Source organism: Elaeis guineensis, chromosome 6 (assembly GCF_000442705.2).
Source record: "Elaeis guineensis isolate ETL-2024a chromosome 6, EG11, whole genome shotgun sequence".
Classification (NCBI taxonomy): domain Eukaryota; kingdom Viridiplantae; phylum Streptophyta; class Magnoliopsida; order Arecales; family Arecaceae; genus Elaeis; species Elaeis guineensis.
In genome coordinates, this window is record NC_025998.2 from 132,797,063 (window position 1) to 132,819,466 (window position 22,404).

Below are 22,404 nucleotides of genomic sequence, written 5' to 3' on the forward strand. Positions count from 1 at the left end.
TGATTTTGCCCGTTAAAATAAAAAAAAAATATGAAGGATTTGACATGATCCATCCACGCCAAGTAACCATATCTGTCCATAGAAATAAAATAGACATCCAATAAATAAATAAAAGACATCCATGCTATTTAACTAAATCTGCTAATAGAGATAAAATAGGTATCTAGTAGATAAATAAAAGAGGATTTTATTGAAAATGAAAGATCAGAGAAAAGAAGCCATCCTGGTTTTTTTTATAGGGAAGTTATTGAAGATAAAAAGTTTATGAGGATTTTTTTTCTCTCCAATTTAGTGACTAGGGATATTTTTGTTCCAAAATAACTTCAGTACATTACCAATATCCGGTGATGTGCTATCACCTGAGGTATATATAGTTATAGCATCAGTGATGCTATCATCGAATTTATCATTGAATTTTTTATCACTGGATATAATTTTACAATGCAAATAGAATGATCACATCACCTAACTCACATCATTGGAGTGATCTAAAATATCATTCCCTACAAAGAGTATCCTAGTATTTTTTTTCCATTCTTAACAAGAAAAAGAGTTAGGAAGCACTAACCTATAAATAAAGATGGCAACATATCAAATATAGATTGGATCGGCTAATACTTATTCATGTAGTTCAAAAGCCCATATCTATACCTACCTCATATCCATCTCAGTCAAGTCAGATCATATAGAAATGTAGGTTGAATCAAATCGGATAAATAGGAGAGGTTGAATTGGATCGAATACATATAAATACTATAAAATAATTATAATTTTGAAAGAGATGTAAATTAAGATTATACATATCCAATCCAAAATAGTGTATATTTTTATTTCTATACGATCAAAATCCATGCCAAAAATTTTTTTAGAACTTATAACTACCTTAAGTTCTAATCAGATCAGATAAAATCTACTCCATTCGAGTTAAATTAGATCGTGTATTAGATGGATCAACCAAAATTACCATCCCTACCTATATAATAATTACATTAGATAATAGAAAGGTTAAGTATAAATGTTTTACATAACCAAACGCGGCATAGAGAAGCCTGGCTCAACTAATAGGCAACCTCAAACACCGAATATTTTTTTCCGAAATTGAACTCGATCAATTTGGAACCCACATCTGATGATGTTATCTTCAGACTCCCGTCACATTGTGATACCACCAATCATGTTGTTAAGTTGCAATCAGATCAACAAGGAAAAAAGACGAAAGTTTTGCATGTCATGTAATCTTCCAGAATTTTATTAGTAACGCTTCAGATTCTAATTTGCACATTCTTTCAGCGCATTTTCCAATTTGACGAATACAAAAGAGTGTGTTACAGAACTTAGCCTGCGTATCAGTCGGCAGTATCACCGTTTACACAACATACATGCATTATCCCCCGTTCACAATGACATCAAAGACTTATATATCACCGGCTGGAGCTAATGGTGTTTACCTGCGTTGATTCTGAACTTTGTTTAAAAGTAATAACCACCTACTATGATGTTTACCACATATGCCTCCTGTATGTTGTTGGTTGTCTTATCTGTGCAGCACCAGTAGACCTGCGAAGATGCTGCAGTTGATTTTTGGGTCTCACTAAGAACAGCAGAAATGTTTGAGCCACATGCAAGATCCCCTGCCTCGTTTAGCAGTAATAGCTACTCAATCTGTCATGTTTTCTCTGCAACCGTCCTGCTGAGCGTTTTCACTAGCTTTGTTTGAGTTGCACCGGTGAAGTTGTGAAGATGCTGAAGTTGATTTTTGAGCCTCGTAAGTTACAGGAGAAATGTTTGAGCCAAGTGCGGTGCCCTCGTGATGTAAAGATCCAGAAGTTGAAACCACAGATGGACCACCCTCGGCTTCACTGCACTCATCCCGGTCCATTTTTTCTCTACTTCCACCTAGGGCTATCAATCAACACAGATAAAAGTGAGGATAACAAAACAAGAACAATATGCAATGAGATCAATCAATAGGTGTTGGAATAATGTGAAGAACCTGCATGTGTAACATTAGTTGGAATATTTCCTTGTGATGGAGCAGACGATACAGGAATCCCCTTTTTCATCCTCGACTGCATTCACAACATTTTTGGAATTAATATAATGCTGTATTTTTCTTTTATGTAAACATAATCTTCGAGTGTTATTATACCTTCGCCTCTTCACAGTACTTCACAACAGCCGAGATGTTTGAATAACGGCCATGCACCAGGGTGTACGCCCACAAAAGCAGTTTCCTTGGGATACTTAGGTCAAGGACATCAACTACATCATTGCCCTGCTGGGGTAGTCCTTCCACCGCGGACTGCGATGAGAATACTGTGTACAAGTTGATACCTGATGGAAATGTTCCACAAGAACTCTCTCGATAGAAATTGTAGGTACATCTCATTAAAGTTACAGCAGCCTCCATGCTTTCTTCTAATGCTTGCCTAATTCGGATATTCTTGATCTTATATAGAACGTCAAACCAATTCATATCTAGACCTTTTGTTTGAGCAGGACCTTCCAGTGGTGAGACCAAGAGCTCATCGGGCTGTAGGTCAACAAAAAGCAGAAGGCCAGATTCTAAACAACCAGGCTGACCATTAGGGTGTCCAGCATCAGGTAATGGAGTGATTGAAGCCAATTTAATAAGAATAGAACGACACCATGCCAAAGATGCATGCTTGCATATTTTTGAGAAGTTATTATTCGACAATTTTGGGTTTTTGAAACGCTTCCGAATCTTCTCATTTATTCCTTCAATTGCATCTAATCGGATATCACTCTCCAATAGGTGCATATATTGGTGGATGTAACTGCCATGAGCAACAAGCCAAGCTGAGTAAGAAAGCACATGTGACTATAGTATATTACAAGCACTGGTTTGGTTGACTTACCCATAGAGGTTGCTTTCTGATAAGTCTGGGTTATTCACCTCAGGTAAACTGCTTATGTCTGTCCACAAATTCACATGATCCATGAATATGTTGAACATTTTCTCCAACAATTGCTCAAGAGAAGTGTTATTATCAGTAGCGCTGCGAGTCTCAGCATTGCGAATCGATGATGTCAAAACTTGTATGTATTTTCCAAGAGCAACTGGAACAATATCCCCCAGGCACAAATAGAACTGCAAAGAAATGAGAGTTGCTATTGATCAAGAAAAAAATGACACATAATTGCCTTATAAAATACTTGATGTATTAAAAAAGAATGTTGTAGAATCGAAAGGGAAGTTCCCCATGTCAAATCATGAGGTGTATTTGTTAATATATACCCGCTTATCAGTTCGAAGATATGTATAAGCTCTCTCCAGAGTCCACAGATCTCCAGTTTTCTCCAAAAGATTCAGGTAGAGCAACATATACTTCCGTATACAAGTAATAAATTTCCGAGAACTTTCAGATAAGCTGACCTCCAAACTCTTTTTGTTTGCACTGACACCTGGATTTCTCCGCCTGGCAACAGGAGTGCACCATTTTCAATTGTGCATCTAGTGACCATCATACAAGTCTACACTTACAAGCATCTTTGACATAGGAGATCATGAAAATTCATAATAAACGATGAATTATTAACTGTCATAAGAGCAAATAAAATTTATACCTTCCCTTTCTCACCATACCATCAATCTCCCACATGTTCACTGTGAAAGAAGATCGAGATGACTTGAAACAAAACGAAAGCTCATCTTTTGCCCTCTCCAAATCCCCAACTGCCCCCCTTTTATACAGTCCTTGGGCAAGCATATATCTTGCCTTATGGAAATGCTTCAGCTCCCCTTCCACACAGATAGCAAGGGCAGAGAGACAATCATCATAAAGTATGTACCACGCCTTATCTAATAAGTGAGGCTCAATGCTCTTTTTATCCTTTGAAACATCTGGTCCACAGACATCATTGCCATCCAAAGTCAACTGCAGAGGATCCTGACTAGTCCAACTCAACAAATTCATGATTGCATCCTTTGCTGATTGATTAAAGGGATATGCAGCAACAATCTGAAAAGAGATGCAAGTCAACAAATTCCATTGTGATACATGTCACAGTTAATCATAGAATCGAAAAATCATATGCAAGTCTCAAAATCATTGTCTACAATCATCTAAATCACATAAGCTGGTGAGCAGTTTAAACGTACATGGATAATCGTTCTCAAAAAAAAAAAAAAAAAAAAAAAGATACATGGATAAATAATAAGTGCGAAATGACAATAACTGGAAATAATTAGATGATTGTATTACTGAGTTTGCATGTAAAGTTGATAAGAAGAATTAGAAATTCATCAATTAGCTCCTCACAAGCTGTCCAAATCAGTACTGCCAAACATCTAGTTTACCCCAAGACCCATGCTCCAGGTTACTTTTCAGAGATCAAGGATCAATCCTTGAAGAACTTCAGAATCCAATGTCTGTTTCCTTTCTTACAAGAATCCTTTTTTTGCCATTTTCTAACGTCTCTTCCTACAAGAACTGGAACCTATGGATGCATCTGATGCATGTCATTTTAGTGTATAAAAAGTTCAGATCAGATGCTTAAAGTCCCATGTTTTACCTTGCAGATCGACGAATGTTCTTATCCTAATTAGATACATATACATCACATGCTCACAAGGTACTGCCTGAGAGTTGTGGGAAACATAGTGCATGCATCTATGAGTCGAATGTAATTCTCCAACTCTGCTACTATGAACAGAAGTTAGAGCATAACTTGAAAGATGATAGGCAGAAGTCTCTAACCGAAGTGGAATCATGCAGTCATACAAGAGATTGCATTCAAAAGTTGCAAAGATACAGTATCATTCTGTACTCTGTTATCTTCTTCCGATCATCCAGATACCTCAATGACTGCTCCATTGATTTTCTCCTCATCACTTTACATGCAAAATTGATGGTTTATTCAGATGATTCAATAATTAAATTATCTGACAATAGCAATGGAGTTTGCACACATTACACCCCATAAATATTAAATTGTGAACTACAATTTGACTATTGCATTAGTTTAACCAAAACAAGCTAATCAGACACTTCCACATGGATGATAAGCTGGAGTAGAAGAAAAACAAGCATTCTGTTTGGGTGGTGCAGCTTAGCACTAAAGCTTGGCAAGTAGCTGAACATAGGGAACTAACTAGCTCCTTGGGCTAGCAAGCTAAACAACATAGTGTCACAAGAGCATAGATGGTAATAGATCACACTACCTAGTTGCTCAGGCTAGCAAGCTAAACAAATAGTGTGAAAGTCAGGATGGAGACGAAAGAACCTTTGATGACAAAAAAAGAGCAAAAAGACCAATAAGGAACTCAAGGGTGCTTAGGGGGTTCGAGTGTCTAACACAAAAGAAGGTAAACAACCACTAAAACCAAACAACTGAAAAGGAAATCGACATCATACACAAGAAAAAAATGATAGACAACCAAAAGGATTGAAAATTTGGTGCAATTAAGAAAGTCACTGAAGACACTAAAAACAAAAGAACCAAGACCACTAGAAAGACAAGAACCAAGACCACAAAAGCTCAAAAGAAAAAACGGCCATCAATGGCCTTGTGGAAAAAAGAAAAAGATCCCTTTATATTTTTAGTGGAAGAAAGATCCCAAACAAGATGATAAACACTGATTTACAAAGTTCGTTACCTCAATATCAGGTACCATATCGATACCTTACCAGTACGGTACACTCAGTATGATACAGTACCCATGTTGTACAGAAATAGCTCCCCAACCATTTTTCTCAATTTTTATCTTACTATATATTGGTACAGATTGGTACGAGTCAATACGCACCTCGATACGGGATGATATGCCTTAGTATGGCCGTTATGACACCCCGTATCTAGCAGTACGGGATGGTATGACAGACCATACTAATTTGGTTCCAGTGAGAGTAAAAGAAGGTGGTGGAATCAACATAATTTTGATATATTTGAACTGGTCGAAATTTGAGCCAATCCAACATGATAGCCTAGGGGTTGGGCCATCCATTTTTCACATATGAGATATGATATAATTTCAAAAATGACAAAAGTCAAAGGAGCAAGGTTTAGAATAGTTGCAAGCATGTTATTTATTGTAGGGGTTGGGGTCAAAAGCTCAACATATAATTATATATAATAAAAAATGGCTACATTATTTAATCAGGAAAATTTAATAAAAGAGTAAAACATGCATAAATACATGTACGAAAAAGTTATATATCATTCCCACAGAGATGGGATATAGCTGCTTAATTGAGGTAAATATTTAATTATATATAAATCTATCTCTAACCATCAAAAAGCAGCCATAGATTAGAGTATGGTGAGAATCTAGCATGAGTCACATATATGGTAATTGCATACTCGGTTTTCATCGTACCTAGATGCATTAAATATGACAGCATTGCTCTAGAAGTTACAACTACATAGAATTATATTGTTTATCTGCCAAAAAAATTAGCTGCACATAAAAAAAACACCAAAGGTTGTTATGGGCATTACTTGCTACATGTGTTCTCCTCCAACACAACTCTTCCCAATTAACATGTTTGAGTATGCACACACTAATATGCCTGCTTCTTCCCTTCTATGAAAGAATAAAAGATGTATAGTCCAATACATTATTCATATCTTTAAGTTGACCTTTTAAAGATTAAAGAGCATGGCTACTTTTTGCTAGGTACATATTGTAGGTCACATTAAAGATTCTCCAAGATGAGACCCCTAGTAGCAGATAGAAAGTATTGCTAGGTATACAATTATCAGTCATATTAAAGATTCTCCAAGTTGAGATCCCTATTAGCAGAAAGTGTATAGCTTTGCAGGAAGAATTCTGTAACAAAGTAGCATTTTTAATACCATTACAATGGCAAGAAAACCATTTTATGAGACAAATGATACTTTTAGACAAACCTGAAGAACATCTAGATTCTGTTTTCCTCGAGTATAAAGTAGCTTCAAGCGTGATGCATGCATTCTATATACAGGATCAACAGCAGATGGATTTAATGAGGCAGCTTTGCTATAGTATGAAAATGCCTTTGCAGGTGAATATCCCATCTTTTCACACAATTTTCCAAGATAAAAAGCATGGAGCCACTCAGGCCTATAATTTAATAAGACTGTATCAGTTCACATAGAAAAACCAATAACAGAACAGAAATATAGGTATGCAGAAGCAAACTTACATAAGTGAAAAAGCCCTCTCAAAGTGTTTCATTGAATTCTGACAAAATGTCATCCATGCTGCATCCTTTGTTGGTACAAGAGATCTCTGATCATAAAATGGTACAACATTCTGAAGGCTGTCATAGTAAACTAGAGCTAATAATTCATGTATCTGACTCTGGATGAAACGAAGCAAAATTTTTAGTGAACTGATCCAGAAATTAGATAAAGCAGCCATAACACAACAAAAGAAGAAGGGCCATCCAGATAAAAGGCACCTGTTGGATTGGAGTAGTAGCTAGGGCTAAGCTCATTAATAAACAGCGCCTGCTCCGCCTTCGACCCATCTCAACTCTTTGAGGTAGAACAGTGTTCTTTCTCCAATCTAAAATGTTGATGTGTTTGCTCCCATCATTCAGCAACAAATCCACCTCCTGTTTGGCAGGGAACGAATTTTTTATCTCAGACAAATGAAGCCATGATACTGGAAATGATAATTATAATAAAGGCACATAAATCTAATGCTAGAATCTTTTACAGGAATCAAGATGATAAACAAGTACAAATATGTCCTACCTCATCATAAATATTTGCAAGCTTCTGCCAGCTCTCAAAACGCAGTGGGTTGTAAAGTAGATCATATTTGAAGAGATTAGCATTTTGTTCAACAAATTCTTCACCTTCTTTTTTAAGTACAAAGCCAGGATATTTATCAGTAGCACTTATCTCTTCGGCCTGGGCTATAAAATAATACAAGTTGCCATAAACTTCTAAATAGGGCTCAGAGCTGCAATCATTAATCAAAACACAGCACAAAGTTCATTAAATAAAATTGTGTATCAAATTGATTAAATAATTGGAGAGATGAAAAGTCACATGTTAAGCAAACCTGGCAACTGATAATTTCTTGAAGGTTTCAGGGTCTCTTCCATTGCTGAACAATATATTCATGATGGACTCCCAATTTCCATTGGATTCATATATTTCCCAGAGCTTATCCTCACATAAATCAGGACCATCTAAGAACTTGTCAATCACATGGTCAGCTAAAATATCGTCGGGTGGCTGAGGGAAGTGTTTACGTATAGCCCTCAGAACTCTTCGGAGTTTAACCAGTCCAGCTCTCTGAGACATGAAAAAATTGTACAATCAAGAGTAAAAAAGATTTATATTAATTTATATGCTTCAAATGCCATACTAGAAAAAGGGTCAACATGGAAATTCAGCTACTCACTGATAGAGCTCTCGCATATGGTAAAATATACTGAAATACATCAGCACATTGCTCCTTGGTTTGGTAATCTCCACGACTGGTGTTTTTATGTACAGCCAGGTCATCTTCACTGGATGAATCTGGATTGATCTTAAGACCATATAAGCAGAAAAAGCTCTGGTCCAAGGCATTATCAATACCCAACTCCACCTTCTCTATCTCTACATCAACCACAAGACTATCAACATCAGCAAGAGTATTGATTTTGCATTGCCCTCTGGACAAATCAGACTTACCATCTGCAGAATTTTTTCCAGTTTCTTGTCCTCCTCCACTTTATCCGGTTCTTCATGAGCATAGAGATGATAGCGAGTCATGTTTTCTTTGGCATTCTTGCATGGAGATGCAATTTCTTCTTTGCTGTTGCTACCTAAATCAAATGCAGAAAATCAACTTCGACACAGTCAGAAATGGTTTTCGATGTTACTGTGAGAATCCAACTTATCCTCCTGCCTGATTTCCAAATGCAACTTACCATTTAGTGACTTCAGTTTCACATCTAAGGATAACAAATGCTTTATCGCAAACTTGAGAAACGTCCCTTCCTCCCCTTCACCATCCTTGCCAGCACAGCAGAGCCCATACTCGGCAAGCAAGTCATGGACTGCCACAATTAGGTCAACCTGTGATGTTATATACATCATAAAGTGATCAGATAAATTGTTAATATGAGGGGAGGAAAAACTCCGATAATGAGCTTATTTCTACCAATGTAGAATGTATATTACTTGGGTTTTGACAGAAACTGTAGGGTCAATGTGTTGAAGTTTGCAGAAAGCGATGGCTGCATCTACAAGGCACAAACAATCCAGCTCATCTGTTTGAACTGAAGTTCCTGAAGTGCATGATTTTTGGCTGAGGATCATTCTCACTGCACTGCACATAACTGTCAGGAGCAGAGACTGAATACTGGCAATGATGCAAACGAGAGAACCAAACTCATCCTGCGAGTGTAGAAACACATCAAACAGCTCTTCAACTTAATATGTTAAGCATTCATGATAAATTTTGCACAGTAATCATTTTTAAAAGGTTGTCCAAGACATGTTCTACCGAGAGGGCCTTTTGCCTTTTGCTTTTTATGTGCATGCATGTCTGTTTGTGTGTGTACAAGAGGGAAAGAGGGGGGTTGGAGGGGGGGCGGAGGGGGGGAGAGAGAGAGTTAAGTGGAAGAGAAACCACCTAAGACTCATTAAATAAATTCAAATTTGAATAGAGGGGTAATGTGCGGTAGGAAGCCAGACCACAAGAATTACTGGACTAAAACCTTAAGAAGCAGGTTAACATGAAAAAAAGATACCGCGCTCAAGAGATGAAATTCACAATAGAAATGCAGAAATAAAAATCAAGCAGCAAAATCATGGGTCCATTATAAATAAAAACTCTCAAAGACTTGATTGAAACTTTAACCTTCATGTGAGACAGTAGGTCTTCCCAATGATCAACTTAGATGATGGAAGGAAACAGAATGACCAATTATTGCCTTCAAAACAGATCCTCCAAGACTGGCATTTCAAAATGATCCCTGTAAGCAAGATGTTTCTTTGAGGAAAGCTGGGCTTAAAAACAGAAATGAGATTCTGGACAGGGTACACAGCATCATAAGTTAAAAGCTTTGTCGTGAAACTGCAGCCAGATGAGATATTTAATTTCCAGTTCTCATCTCCTTAGTAAGTAGAAAGGCTTTTTTTTTCCCAGCAAATATGAAGTCATAAAGACATGTACCTGTGAAAATGCATTAAAAAACTCACCACCAACTTCTATACTCATTGCAACAATCTTAGTACTCTGAAATCTTCTACCTAGGATGCTGCACCCATTTTATACTCTTTGGTATCTCACTCTTGCACCCATTTCGTTGGTGCTTCCTTAAAATCTTTTTGAGAACTCTGGTTCCCTGATCCTATACCCACTCCGGATTCATTTAACTAAGTTCGCAGCAACAAGAAACTCTAAGATGCACAACCTCTCTACTTGTCTGACGTCTCCCACAGGAGCGGGGATTGCTCACGTAGAAAAGGCAGAGGAAGAGATAAGTGGAGAAGATCATGAAAGACTGTCAATCCTTCAATCCTGAGATCTCTAGGATAATGGAATCAAACTAAGCATACGATTTCTGGCAACTGCTAGAACAACCTCCCAATCCCTAATCCATTATCTCTTAAGGACCTTTTCACCTATGTGGGAGATTTCACACAAATATGTTAGCAGGAATTACAGATAAGCCCTACACCAAGTTAAAGAGATGCCATAGGTCACTAGTCTCCTACAAATTCCGTTACTGAGGTGATCATGATGTCATTAACCATAACATGGGAGGAATCCATCAAGTCAAGGACACATTATCACCACAGGTTAAATGATTATCCTACCGTTAGCTTCTTCTCTGATATTTCACTTTGATAACAACCTCACAGAACTAGTCCGCGGTTCATCCAGGTTCTACATGGATTGATCTAAAGGTGCTTTACTTCAGTTTTTTTCTCAACCTAAAGAAGTCCTCTAGTATCTTTCAGTACACAAAAAATTTGTCCAATGATCAGCTAAAAATTAGTGTTGCTAGAAGTGTTAAGACTATTGCATAGTGGCTTGAATGTGTACAAGAGAAAAGGTATCAGCAAACACAAGTCAAGAGTACACGAATCAGTAATTATAATTATATGTCGACGATTGTAAATGACATACTCTAATAAAATGGATACAATGCATAAACTTAAATTTCATTTCATATATGATGCAGAATAATAAAACAGGCTAAAATATTTTAAAGCTAAAACTAGAATACAAGATAGCTTACATAAGTATCATTTTGATCAATAAAATTCTTCACTTGAGTTGCACTTTGAGATATATCCTTAACTTCTTCAACCAACATATGTATCCACTGCCTTCTTGTGAGTTCTGAGATATCCAAATCAGAAGCAGCACTAGTTTTTGACAACAAACTTTTGTCCTTTTGTGATGCAGGAAGACCTATCATACCAGCTGCAACAGTCAACATTTGCAGTTTACGCCGGTGACAGTTCAGATATATCTGAATATCCATTGGTTCTGCCTTTTCACATGATGACATTAGGACATTCAATGCTGATAGTTCAATTGATGCAGCTCTTTCACTTTCTTTTGAGTCACCTGATACTACATCAAGGTAGACATCTTTAGTAGCAAGCAGAAGTGGAGCAAGCACCTTTATAGACTCTGTGTACATTCCTTTTTCAATCATTTCATCTGTGATCTTTCTAAGTAATGAATCAAGTTTAAGTAAGTTAATCTCATGAAGAACTCTATCAACAGTTAGCAAATTCACAAGCTTGCAATGAGGCAGAAAGACAAAATCCTTAGTCTCTTCCAATTTCTTGTTCTTTGTCAGAAGCGATATGCAAATGGAGAACTCATTAAAAGCTTTTGCCTTAGAACCAGAAAAAAGGGACAGACAACCACTTAGCCAGAAGAAGCGACCCCAAAATGCACTGTTATTAGTCAGAATAGAATTTTGCTGAAAAATTTCTTGGCAGCCAGAGTGCCCAGCCAACATTGTCCTTGCATTTTGAGAAGTAACAATCGAAGGCATAATTTCTTCCTCAGCTGTGCAATGTACATGCTCTGCTGTTCCATTAGGATCGTTTTTCTCTGCGGTAATATTTGGACCGCTGAAATGATTACCTATACCAAAATAGTCATCGGGAGAATCCAAAGCTACCAACTCAATGACTTTGCAGAGATGATAAGATGCCTCCAAGAAAAACTCTGACTGTTTTGATTTGTTAGCAGACCATGATCCTTGGTCATAGTATAGCTCAGCAAGAAATAAACTACACAATGGTGACCTATCCTGACCCCAGTGTCTAGTCAATTTTTCTAATTCCAGAAACCTAATGAAGCTGTCTTGAAAAGGAATACCTTTGTGGGCAACCTCTTCTAGTAACAAATGACCTATTTGATAGGCACCACAATTTTTTGACGCTTTCGATATAAATTGTACAACATCATTATGCTCAAGAATTGGTGTGTATGTGGAAATGCTAGGAAAAGAACCGTCACAGCTACTGGAACAATCATGATTTTCAGTACTTTGCCTTTTGAGAATAAAAGGTTCTAAAAATCGGAAGGCAACTTTTGCCAGATCCTTGCCACCAGCTTCCAAGTCTTCTTTCCCTGACTTGCGACTTCTAAGCCTTTCAAGACGTGTACTACGCCTTTCCTGAGGATGATCTCTGTCTGTACAGACATCCTTTTCCTTCACTTCACTTGATTTCTCAAATCCATGAGAACCTAGTGACGTGTTATCACCAACAGGACAAATACCATGTGCCTTTCCTTCTGCAGGGTCCAGAATATTTTCTGGAGCTGCAGCTAAGCGTATGTCAATCTTGGTACAGGTAAAACTTCCCATATTTTCAGAAATCTGAATTCCTGAGCTCCCCTTATCAGGGCTTGCATCACCAGAAGAAACTTTTCCTTGTCTGTCAGTTGAGTTTTCACTCATTGCATCATCATGGTCATGCGCGAACCCTGGCCCAGAAATCTTCCTATCTTTTGGAAGAAAAATGCTAAGGATTCCATCTACAAGGGTTGACCATGTTGCTCCAGTCAACTGCAGCTCTATGTTCTGATTGCATCTTTTTGACACTGTATTATTGTCTATCTCATCATCTGTTAGTTTTCTTTTGTCTGGAAACTTAAGCCTGACATGTTTTGGTTCCAGTTTATCTACACCACGTGGTGCAAACGCTACTGGTTCAGCATCCTCGATGGTGTTCTTGACATGCAAAGCACGAGAATGTGATGGCCAGTGCCTAAGTATTAGATTTGCCACAGAGAGGCATGCAACCTCATCCCCTATCGCAATAAGTACCTCCAAGAGTTTTTCCATGCAATTCCCTGCATACAATAACTATAGTTGTTTAATTATAAATGCTAGAATGAATATCAATAGCAAATTAAACAGGCAAAAAATCTTATAACATACTAAATGGACATGAACTGGGGCTTGCCCCAATGGTAACACCCTTCTGCTTAATAAACAGAGGTTCTACCATTCAGGTTCAAGCACTTGGTGCTGCATCACCAAGTAGTTGGGCCCTGGTAGATAGAGTATGGGTGGGTCTTGCTCCCTTCCCGCTCTCTCCCAAAAAGAATGAACTACAAGGACAGGTAAGATATGTACAGTTGTTAGGGCTGCATAAAAGCCCTTGCTCAAATGCCCATCTCGAGGTGCTCATTAAGCCCATTGTGCACGAAAGCGTTCCCAACTGATTCCAAACAACCGAATCATTTGCATCAATCTCTACAGCTTGAAGATAGCAGTGTAGAGCACTCTCATAATGCATGGAGCCTTGTTGGAGGAAGACAGCAGCAAGATTCTTCAGGGACAAAAATCTGTTCAAACAATGGAAAGGAGAACAGTGTTTCTTCCAAGTTTATTTGCAAAAAAAAAAAAGAAAATAGAGAGAGAAAATGGAAGGTTTCAGGCTGCAAACCTTAACTGCAAGAGATGACGATCACTAGCATTATCATCGATCTAAAAAAACAACAATATGATTATTACCATGAATGTGGAGAATAATCTAAAAATTCTTTGGCTGCCGAGTTTACCTGAGCACTCGATACCAGAGGGTCCTTCAAAACAGCCTCTAAAAGTTCACGAGCTTTTGCATAGTCTTTAGCTTGCAATTTCAGAAGTCCCTCATGATAAGTTTGAGAAACATGAAACTCCTAAAAAAGATGCTCAGAATTTGTCAAGAAAGAGTTCCATGTAAAGCAGTAGTTTCCGATGAGAAAAGTGTGCCATAATCGTATATCACATTCTGAAATAAATGCAGGCTGATGAAATAATGAAAAATCAGCAAGCTAATCTTTAACAGAAATTAAAACACAACAAGCATGTCCCAGCACAAGCAGTGAGCATGATGTTTTGTGAAAAACATACGTAAGAATGCTTAGACACAACTGCACGTGGTTCATGAGTATACTGGTAACCAGTTATTACACTGGTACAGTATAGGGGACCAGTTATTACATTTGAGTGCAAATTGTGAAAATATGGGGTGACATCAATGTTTAGGGATTTTTCATGCATTCCGGCCCCAATTCTAGAGGAGCTGCACCAGTAACAAAAGAAGGAACTCAGGCAACACATTGATACAACAGAACATGCAATTCACCATCTTCTCTCTTTTTTCTTCCTTCTTTTCTACTTTCCTACGGTGTGGTGGTTGTCGTGAATTTTACATAGTATTAGATTATTTTATCTTTACTTTTTTTTTCTACAGGAGTCCATCATTTTCCCCACTCTTTTTCTTTTTTTTTTCAAGAATAAACTGCATGCATATTAATTTTTAAGCATATCCATAAGCAAATAAAAACTAATATGATTTCACGTTTGTGAAGCTTGGTGATGTCTATTTGAATGCATACCTGGTGGAGATTTTTATTTAAATCAAATAAAGGCTTATATGTAGAATCCTGATTTCAAAGCTAATGCATAATCACATTAGCCCGATTCTAACAAGTTCTGGGATTCAGTTTGCTCACTTTACTCCTTACTGCTCTAGATCAGTTCCATAGCATGGTTATAGTGTGAGAGAACCATTTGTTGCATTTGTTCAACTTAGATACTAAACTTACAGTGCAGGATGATATAGGCATGGCCCATTCATCTTGACCAAGTTACATAAGCAATCTCAGCATCAGTATATCAAATCCTGGCTGGACATGGGAGAAACAGTTGTTCTACTTGGGAGGAAAGTTAGACACTCTTTCATGTTTAAACGGTCATTATGGACCGAAAGTAGGTCATATGTAATGCTATAATAGCACCGAAGTAGAGGAATTCATGTAATTTTGGCTCTTATAGGTATCGAGCAACATCCAGCCTCAGTAAAAGAAGGATTTTACATTACAAATGGATGCAGCATAGTTTATACAACAAACATAGATCAAGCTGTAGACGAGAATTTAATGTATCATCTGTCATATTTGTTGGCCTGCATGGTATGGCATTATGTCAAAATCCTATCACACAGCAAGTAAGAACTTGACACTAGAAAGTATTTTTTTCTGTTTCATCTAAGTTCATCCTGTTTCTGACTAGTATATAGCAGGAAGTGAAACCATTCAAACAAGAATTTCTAAACCAGATCTACCATCTTAAGTTGAAACTACAATATGCATGATCATGGTAGCAATAACAATTAGACATTACTGCATGCTAATAATTGTTCTTTCATTATATCAAAGTCTTATTTTAAGTAGTTAAAGAAAATTACATAAACACATGACTGAAAAGAATACTTGCATATATTTGAAATAAATATATGTGCCCTCATTTATAACCCAATTTACAATCATCTAATATACCAAGAAAACCCCTAATGATACATAAGATATCTAGAAAATTTTCAGTATTAATGATAGTAAAGCCATGGAAACCCTAGTTCACTCCAGTACATGACATATCTAGAAACCTCTGAATGTTCATCTCATTATCAATTGCCTCGCCTGCAGCTCATACGCTAGCAAATAACATCTTTTCAAAATTTTGCATACAGCTACACACAGGAGTTCGCTTTGATATACTATTTTACTTTCTCTTAATAGAATTCTCTGATGGATTCTCCCCACCACAGACATTAGAGGGGAACTGAGTTAAGCACACCACAAGAAGCATCCGCAGAAAACTTTATAAGAAAAGTGGGTTCCCGCAATGAGCTAGACGGGCACCACTGAATCAAGCAATTGTTCTTTTCAAGATTCAATCTTCCGATGCAGAAAATGTGCAGCAAGTAAAAGAACTAGGTAAAATCAAGAAAGTGTAACGCATAATCCCTAGCCGAGTGCGAATTAAAAACCGAAAAAATTAGTCAGCAGAGCAAATGGCATCCACCAAACAACACTAGAATCAAACGTCGCACGAATAAGAAGCACAAAAAGAAAAGAAGAAAGGAGTGCAAAGGGCGGGCCGTGCCTGGGCTTCTTTGGTGGGGGCGAGCGGCTCCCACTGGCCGCTGGAATCGGTCTCGTTGATCGCCGCAATGGAGAACTGGAGAAGACGCCATGGAGGCATTTAGATAAAGACGAGGAGGGAAAGCTCGGGGAGAGAGGGGAGGGAAGTGAGGGGAAAAAAAAAAAAGGAAGAGAGGGGAGATGGCGCTCACCATGGCTAGAGGCAGTTTTGGGCTCTTCGAACCTGAGACTGGTTGCAGTCCTATCGGCGAGCATGCAAATCCAACTCCAGCCCCGGATCCAGATAGAAGTTTTGAGGACTTTGCCTTGAGGATTCTTCCTTTAGAAAGGGGTCTCAACCGTGGGACCGTGCAAGCCCTATTTTTGCTCTTTCAAAGTTACAATGGCCTTTCTTACCCAAAAAAAAAAAAAAAAAAGGTTACATGGCCTTCACTTTACGCTAAATATATGTGGAACCATACCAGTAAGTTTAAAGATTCAGTAATTTATATGCCCGATAAGATTGAACACCCAAATTACAGATTATTGCTGATAATGATTGACGAATTGAAATATCAATTAGAATTGTAGATTAAGCTGATCTCTCATCGAATACATAAACAAAATTGAATTACACTAATCTACATATCTATATTAAAATGAAGGTATCAGCCCCTGTCCACCGCATATTCATTTTCTTCATTTGACATGTGTACGGTGGTTTTATGGTTGAGGTATTTCAATTTTCGATAAAGTGTGAGGCATCTATTCTTTTTTTTTTTTTTTCTTTGCTTCAAACCTTCTGCTTCCTATTTTTCTCCTAGCTTCCTCATCCCCCTCCTTTCTCTCGGATCAAGATTGGCATGTTTGGAGTTCAGACGACTGCCTCCTCTCCATCCACAAAGATCGAAAGCGTGCCCACCTGAGCCCCTCGGTTGCTTGCTGCCTGAGATAGGGGCATTGATAGCATCACAGCCAATGGAGGGGCCAGTGGAGGCAATCGATATTAGCGATGAGGACAGGATCTGATCATGTCGACAAGGATGGAGCCCAAGGAGAAGCCTAGGAGGACTCCGATGGCGGGGTCGATGGCGACGTGGCGGACATTAGCAAGATAAGGGATGATGAGGAAGATGACATCGCTAGCATGGATGACGGTGATGGGAGAGTCAGTGAGATAGGCGCCACAATTGATGAGGGGTTGGACCTTGGAGGTGGTCTGGTTGAAGACGATAAAGGAGTAACCAGCTGAGAGTAGGTGGGCAGCCATGGACTAGCCCATAATGCCAGGCTTGATCCAATTGACCTTGGTTGTGGCCGAGGTTATAGGCCAGTCCGAGGAGACGGTCGATATTGGGAAGAATGGGTGGATGGCAAAATGACGGCGAAGGAGATAGAGATGGTGGGATTGGTGCAAGAGGGATAGGAGGCGAGCGAGCATCGGAAATATTATCAATCATCGAATCGGAGTCTCTTGATCATGTCGCCATGGTTTGCTCGTTTGGCCACGGGTGCCACAGTTGGAGGACCTTTCTCTGCTTCAAAATAAGAGGGGCGATGGATCTTCTGTTCCGTGAAGGAAGAGAGAAAAAAAAGCAAAAAAAAAAAAAAGGAGAAGGATTTCACGAGATCCTTGATTATGATAATAATGAAGATCCTTGATTATTATGAAGAAGAAGAAAAAAAAGATTTAAAGTTTAGATTTCTAATTTTTATTTTTAAAAAAATATTTTTTAAAATTTAGATCTCCAAAATTTCAATATCGAAAAAATAGAAAAAAAAAATCGATTTCTAAAGTTTAAATCTCTCGCAAGCCATCAATTGGAGGTATACTTATCAACCGATTTTTGATTGATATCTCATAAAATATAATTTTAATTATTTTAATTATTGTTTATATATATATATATATATATATATATATATATATATATAGAATAGTATAATAGAATTGATAAATAAAATAAATATTTTTTTAAAAAAATTATATTCCATACATTGCACGGGGTTATAAGCGAGTTATACTTGTATGCTATATATATACTTAGATTGAAAAATCTTATCGATAATCACGATATGTACATTTTAAACTATGTCTAGATTATAATCCAACAAAATTTGATATTTAGATTATTGAAAAAATATCATATCATTGCCATTGAAGCTGTTATTGCAAGGAAAACAAACTTTTATAACATGTGATTTTTTTTGTAATATGCAACCATCTTTCAGTTAGTCTTAGGATCTTACATGATCTTTTTAATTAATAATCCAAAGGAGTGTGACCCCTCGATACTTGCCTCTATTAAAGTATCCAAAAGCATAAGATTGCACATGTTTAAGAACACCAAGCGAGATGACTGCATTCCAAGTGACCCAGTTACGGTTAGCCCCATGGCCTAGAAACAAGTTAGCAACTTGGTTTGCCACCTCTAGCGTCGAAACCAGACTTCTTATGTTACTCTAGCATGCATTCAAAAGTCAGCTAATGGAACATTTAGGAACTTTTCAAAAAAGGTCTGTCAGTCTATAAGAACAAGCTGGCATTGCCTGCCCTATGACCACTACCAATCAGTTGGCTGGCTGGCTAGCTTGAATTAAAAGTATAAATGAGTCAAGTTGCTCACGAGCTACTCGAGCTCGATTTGAATCTGAGCTCGACTCGACTCAGTTAATATTGAGCTCGAGTAGCTTTTCAAATCAAGCTCGAGTAAAGGATACTTGGTTTGAAAACTCACAAGCCTATTCAAATTTATATATATTTTTAATAATATTATTTTATTTATAATATATATATTAATACATATATTAGTAATATGTTAGAAATTGATTTCGAGCTCGAGTATAGCTCGGTTGATATTCGAGTCGAGTCGAATTGATTTCAAATTTTGCTTATTTTTAATCGGATCGAGCTCGAGATTGAAATATTAAGGCTCGATCGATTTCAAATCGAGTTTCAAGCTTGAAAATTTTGAATCGAGTCGAACTCAAGCTTCCAACTACTCAACTCGGCTCGACTCGATTGCACCTCTAGCATGAATGTACGTGAGACCTTGACACCAAAACACTGGAGAGATTTGCACTAGATATCAAAAAACAAATACGGTCACAATTTCCTTAGTTTAGGCATTGAAGAACACAATGGTGACACAATTATGAGTAAATCATTGCAAATATCATTCTTACCGGACCATATTTGTAAATCTTTGTTCAACTAGCTTTATGGGTGCAAATGGGTTGGGGCGAATCAGATTATGAGTCATGATTCAAACTCGATACCCATACCCATACCCTGACCTGGTTCCTTTCTCGAATCCTAATTTGGACCCATACCCAACCCAATAGAAGATTACGTTAGCTCGAGTTGAATCGATGGCCAAATTTTTGATCAAACGGATCATTCACATTGGATGGGGTCTATGTACAATCAGATCCTAACCCAAAAAATTCAGATCTAAGTCAAATATGGATCAGATTTAGATCATGCATTTGGCAATAAGTTACAAATTTTGATTCATGCTTTTTATTTTATAGTAAGTCCATGCATCAACATGAAGAATCTTATCAAACATTCTACAAAATTGTTGAATGTTTAGAAATATGGTAGTCCAAGAATTGAAGTAGGAGGAGAAATATAAAAGAACGTGTAGTAGTTTCTTTGGCTTGGTTTGTATCAAACATGAGTACAACCCTTTATATAGACTCGTGACAATCCTTTACATATCCTATAGTAACCTACCAAATAATAATACAATGACTTTTCACATTACATAACATTTCATGCATTAAAAAACATAAATACACATGACTCTTCATCTATCATGACTTTCAATCTCCTATGACTTATGCTGCAAAGCATTAATCAAGTTTAATTTCCAACATCCCCCCTTAAACTTGATTCTTCCAAAGAGATAACCCCAAGAATTTTTCTTATTCTTTGAAAGGTTTTTACTTGCAATGGTTTAGTAAAGATGTCTGCAACTTGATCCTTAGTCTTTCTATACACAAGTTGTACTATCTTCTCTTTGACACAATTTCGAATAAAATGGTATCTTGTATCAATATGTTTACTTGATCATGATGGAGAGGATTCTTTGCCAACTCGATGGCTGATTTGTTGTCGATATGTATCTTTGTAGCTTTCTTCTGTGACACTTGAATCTTCATTATTAGGTTCTTTAGCCATATAGCATGGCAAATATAAGATTTAGCAGCAATATATTCAGCTTCACAAGTAGAGAGAGTGACGATTGATTGTTTTTTTAAGGACCATGTAAATGTGGTGTCTCCAAAGAAGAAAATGAATCCCGTAGTGCTTTTCCGATCATCAATATCTCTAGCACAATCACTATCTGAATAGCCAACCAACTCTAAAAAATTGTTAGATGAATAAAATAACCCATGATTAAAAGTACCTTTGATGTAGCATAAAATACGCTTTGCGATTTTTCAAATGAGACATCTTTAGTTCCTTCATATAACGACTAACAAGTCCAATTCCATAGAAAATATCCGACCTTGTGCATGTGAGATAGCAAAGACTTCCAACTAAGGCTCTTAAAATATATTGGATTAATATCTTTTCCTTCTCCTCTTCTTGATAGCTTCATTCCAACTTCTATTGGAGTATCAACTAGATGACAATTTTCCATAGCAAACTTGTCCAAAATCTCTTTAGTATAATGAGCTTGTGAGATAAAAATGCCTTCTTTCTTTTGCTTTACTTCTAATCCCAAGAAGTGAGAAATAAGCCCAATGTCAGTCCTCTCAAACTCTTTGACCATAGAGGCTTTAAATTCTTTGATCATTGATAGACTATTTTCCGTGAAAATCAAATCATCTACGTACAAACAAACAAGTAGAATTTTTTCATTATTGTTAGTCTTCATGTATAAAGCATGTGCATAAGAATATTTTGAAAAATCACTCTCAATAAAGTAGTCATCAATTCTGGCATTCCAACATCGAGGAGCTTGCTTTACTCCATATAGAGCTTTTTTCAACTTATATATTTACTTTCTTCACCTTCTTTCACATAGCCTAGGGGTTGCTCTATATATATTTCTTCATTAAGATTATATTTAAAAAAACTGATTTTACATCCATTTGAATTTTTTTTAATTATTTTGAGTTGCCAAGGAAATAATAAGATATACCATCTCTAGGCGTGCAATTGGAGCAAAAACTTCATCATAGTCGATACCTTGTTTTTGTTTGTAGCATTTTGCAACCAATTTTGCTTTATACTTCCCCTTGTCTTTTGCATTTCTTTTAGTTTTATACACCCATTTTACACCAATAATCTTGTGTCCCTGTGGAAGATGGATGAACTCCCAAGTGTCATTCTTGATTATAGGTTGCATTTCTTCATCCATTGCTCTTCTCAATTTTTCTTCAATATTTGATTCTTCAAATTTGATAAGATCATATATTTCAAAAAGACAAAATATGGTAAAATCTTCTTCATTAGTATCATCAAGTCTTCTCATAATATTGTAAAGATCTTAATGTTTTTTGTCTTTGGGATGCTTCTGTCTTCAATACTTGCAGTTGACTCTCTTGATGATTCTGTTTGTCTTTCTTCTTGAGATGAAGTTGGTTCTTCATTTATTGATTTTTCCTTTCCATCAATGATACTTCTGCTTTACTCTTTTTTCTTTTTGTTTGTCCAATTTCATATCTGCTCTGTATCAAATTTGACATCTCTAGAAAATATAATTTTTCTTATTAGAGATACTATAAGAAAAGAGTATTTTTATGATGAAATTATTTATGATGTAAATATTTTTATTATCAATAATAATATTTATGATAAAAAATAAATTTTATCATAAATAATAAAATATTTACAGTGAAAGTAATTTTTCATCATAAATAGTTGAATATTAACGATGAAAAAATTATTTCATCATAAATATGAATTATTTACTATGAATATTTTCATCATAAATAATATATTATTTATTTTAATTTTAATTTTTAAATATTTATGATAAAAATATTTTCATCTTTAAAAATTTAAGTATTTATGATGAAAAATATTTTTTTTATCGATAATA

General features: G+C 36.6%; 1 protein-coding gene and 1 pseudogene across 1 annotated transcript; both read right to left on the minus strand.

Annotated features, from left to right (window-relative positions):
• Window positions 1-1,457: 1,457 nt before the first annotated feature.
• LOC105046411 (calcineurin-binding protein 1) lies at window positions 1,458-16,688 on the minus strand. Its single transcript, XM_029264956.2, is given in 22 exon segments — window positions 1,458-1,902; window positions 1,994-2,069; window positions 2,150-2,798; window positions 2,880-3,112; window positions 3,260-3,440; window positions 3,589-3,983; window positions 6,874-7,066; window positions 7,149-7,306; window positions 7,407-7,562; window positions 7,705-7,915; window positions 8,018-8,253; window positions 8,363-8,562; window positions 8,638-8,670; window positions 8,673-8,771; window positions 8,877-9,024; window positions 9,130-9,345; window positions 11,199-13,282; window positions 13,569-13,780; window positions 13,882-13,922; window positions 13,997-14,116; window positions 16,368-16,442; window positions 16,558-16,688. Coding segments are annotated over 22 exon segments (5,964 nt in total). The 5' UTR covers window positions 16,561-16,688; the 3' UTR covers window positions 1,458-1,657.
• Window positions 16,689-17,116: 428 nt separating this feature from the next.
• LOC105046476 (probable 3-hydroxyisobutyrate dehydrogenase-like 1, mitochondrial) lies at window positions 17,117-17,786 on the minus strand (annotated as a pseudogene).
• Between the last annotated feature and the right edge of the window lie 4,618 nt (window positions 17,787-22,404).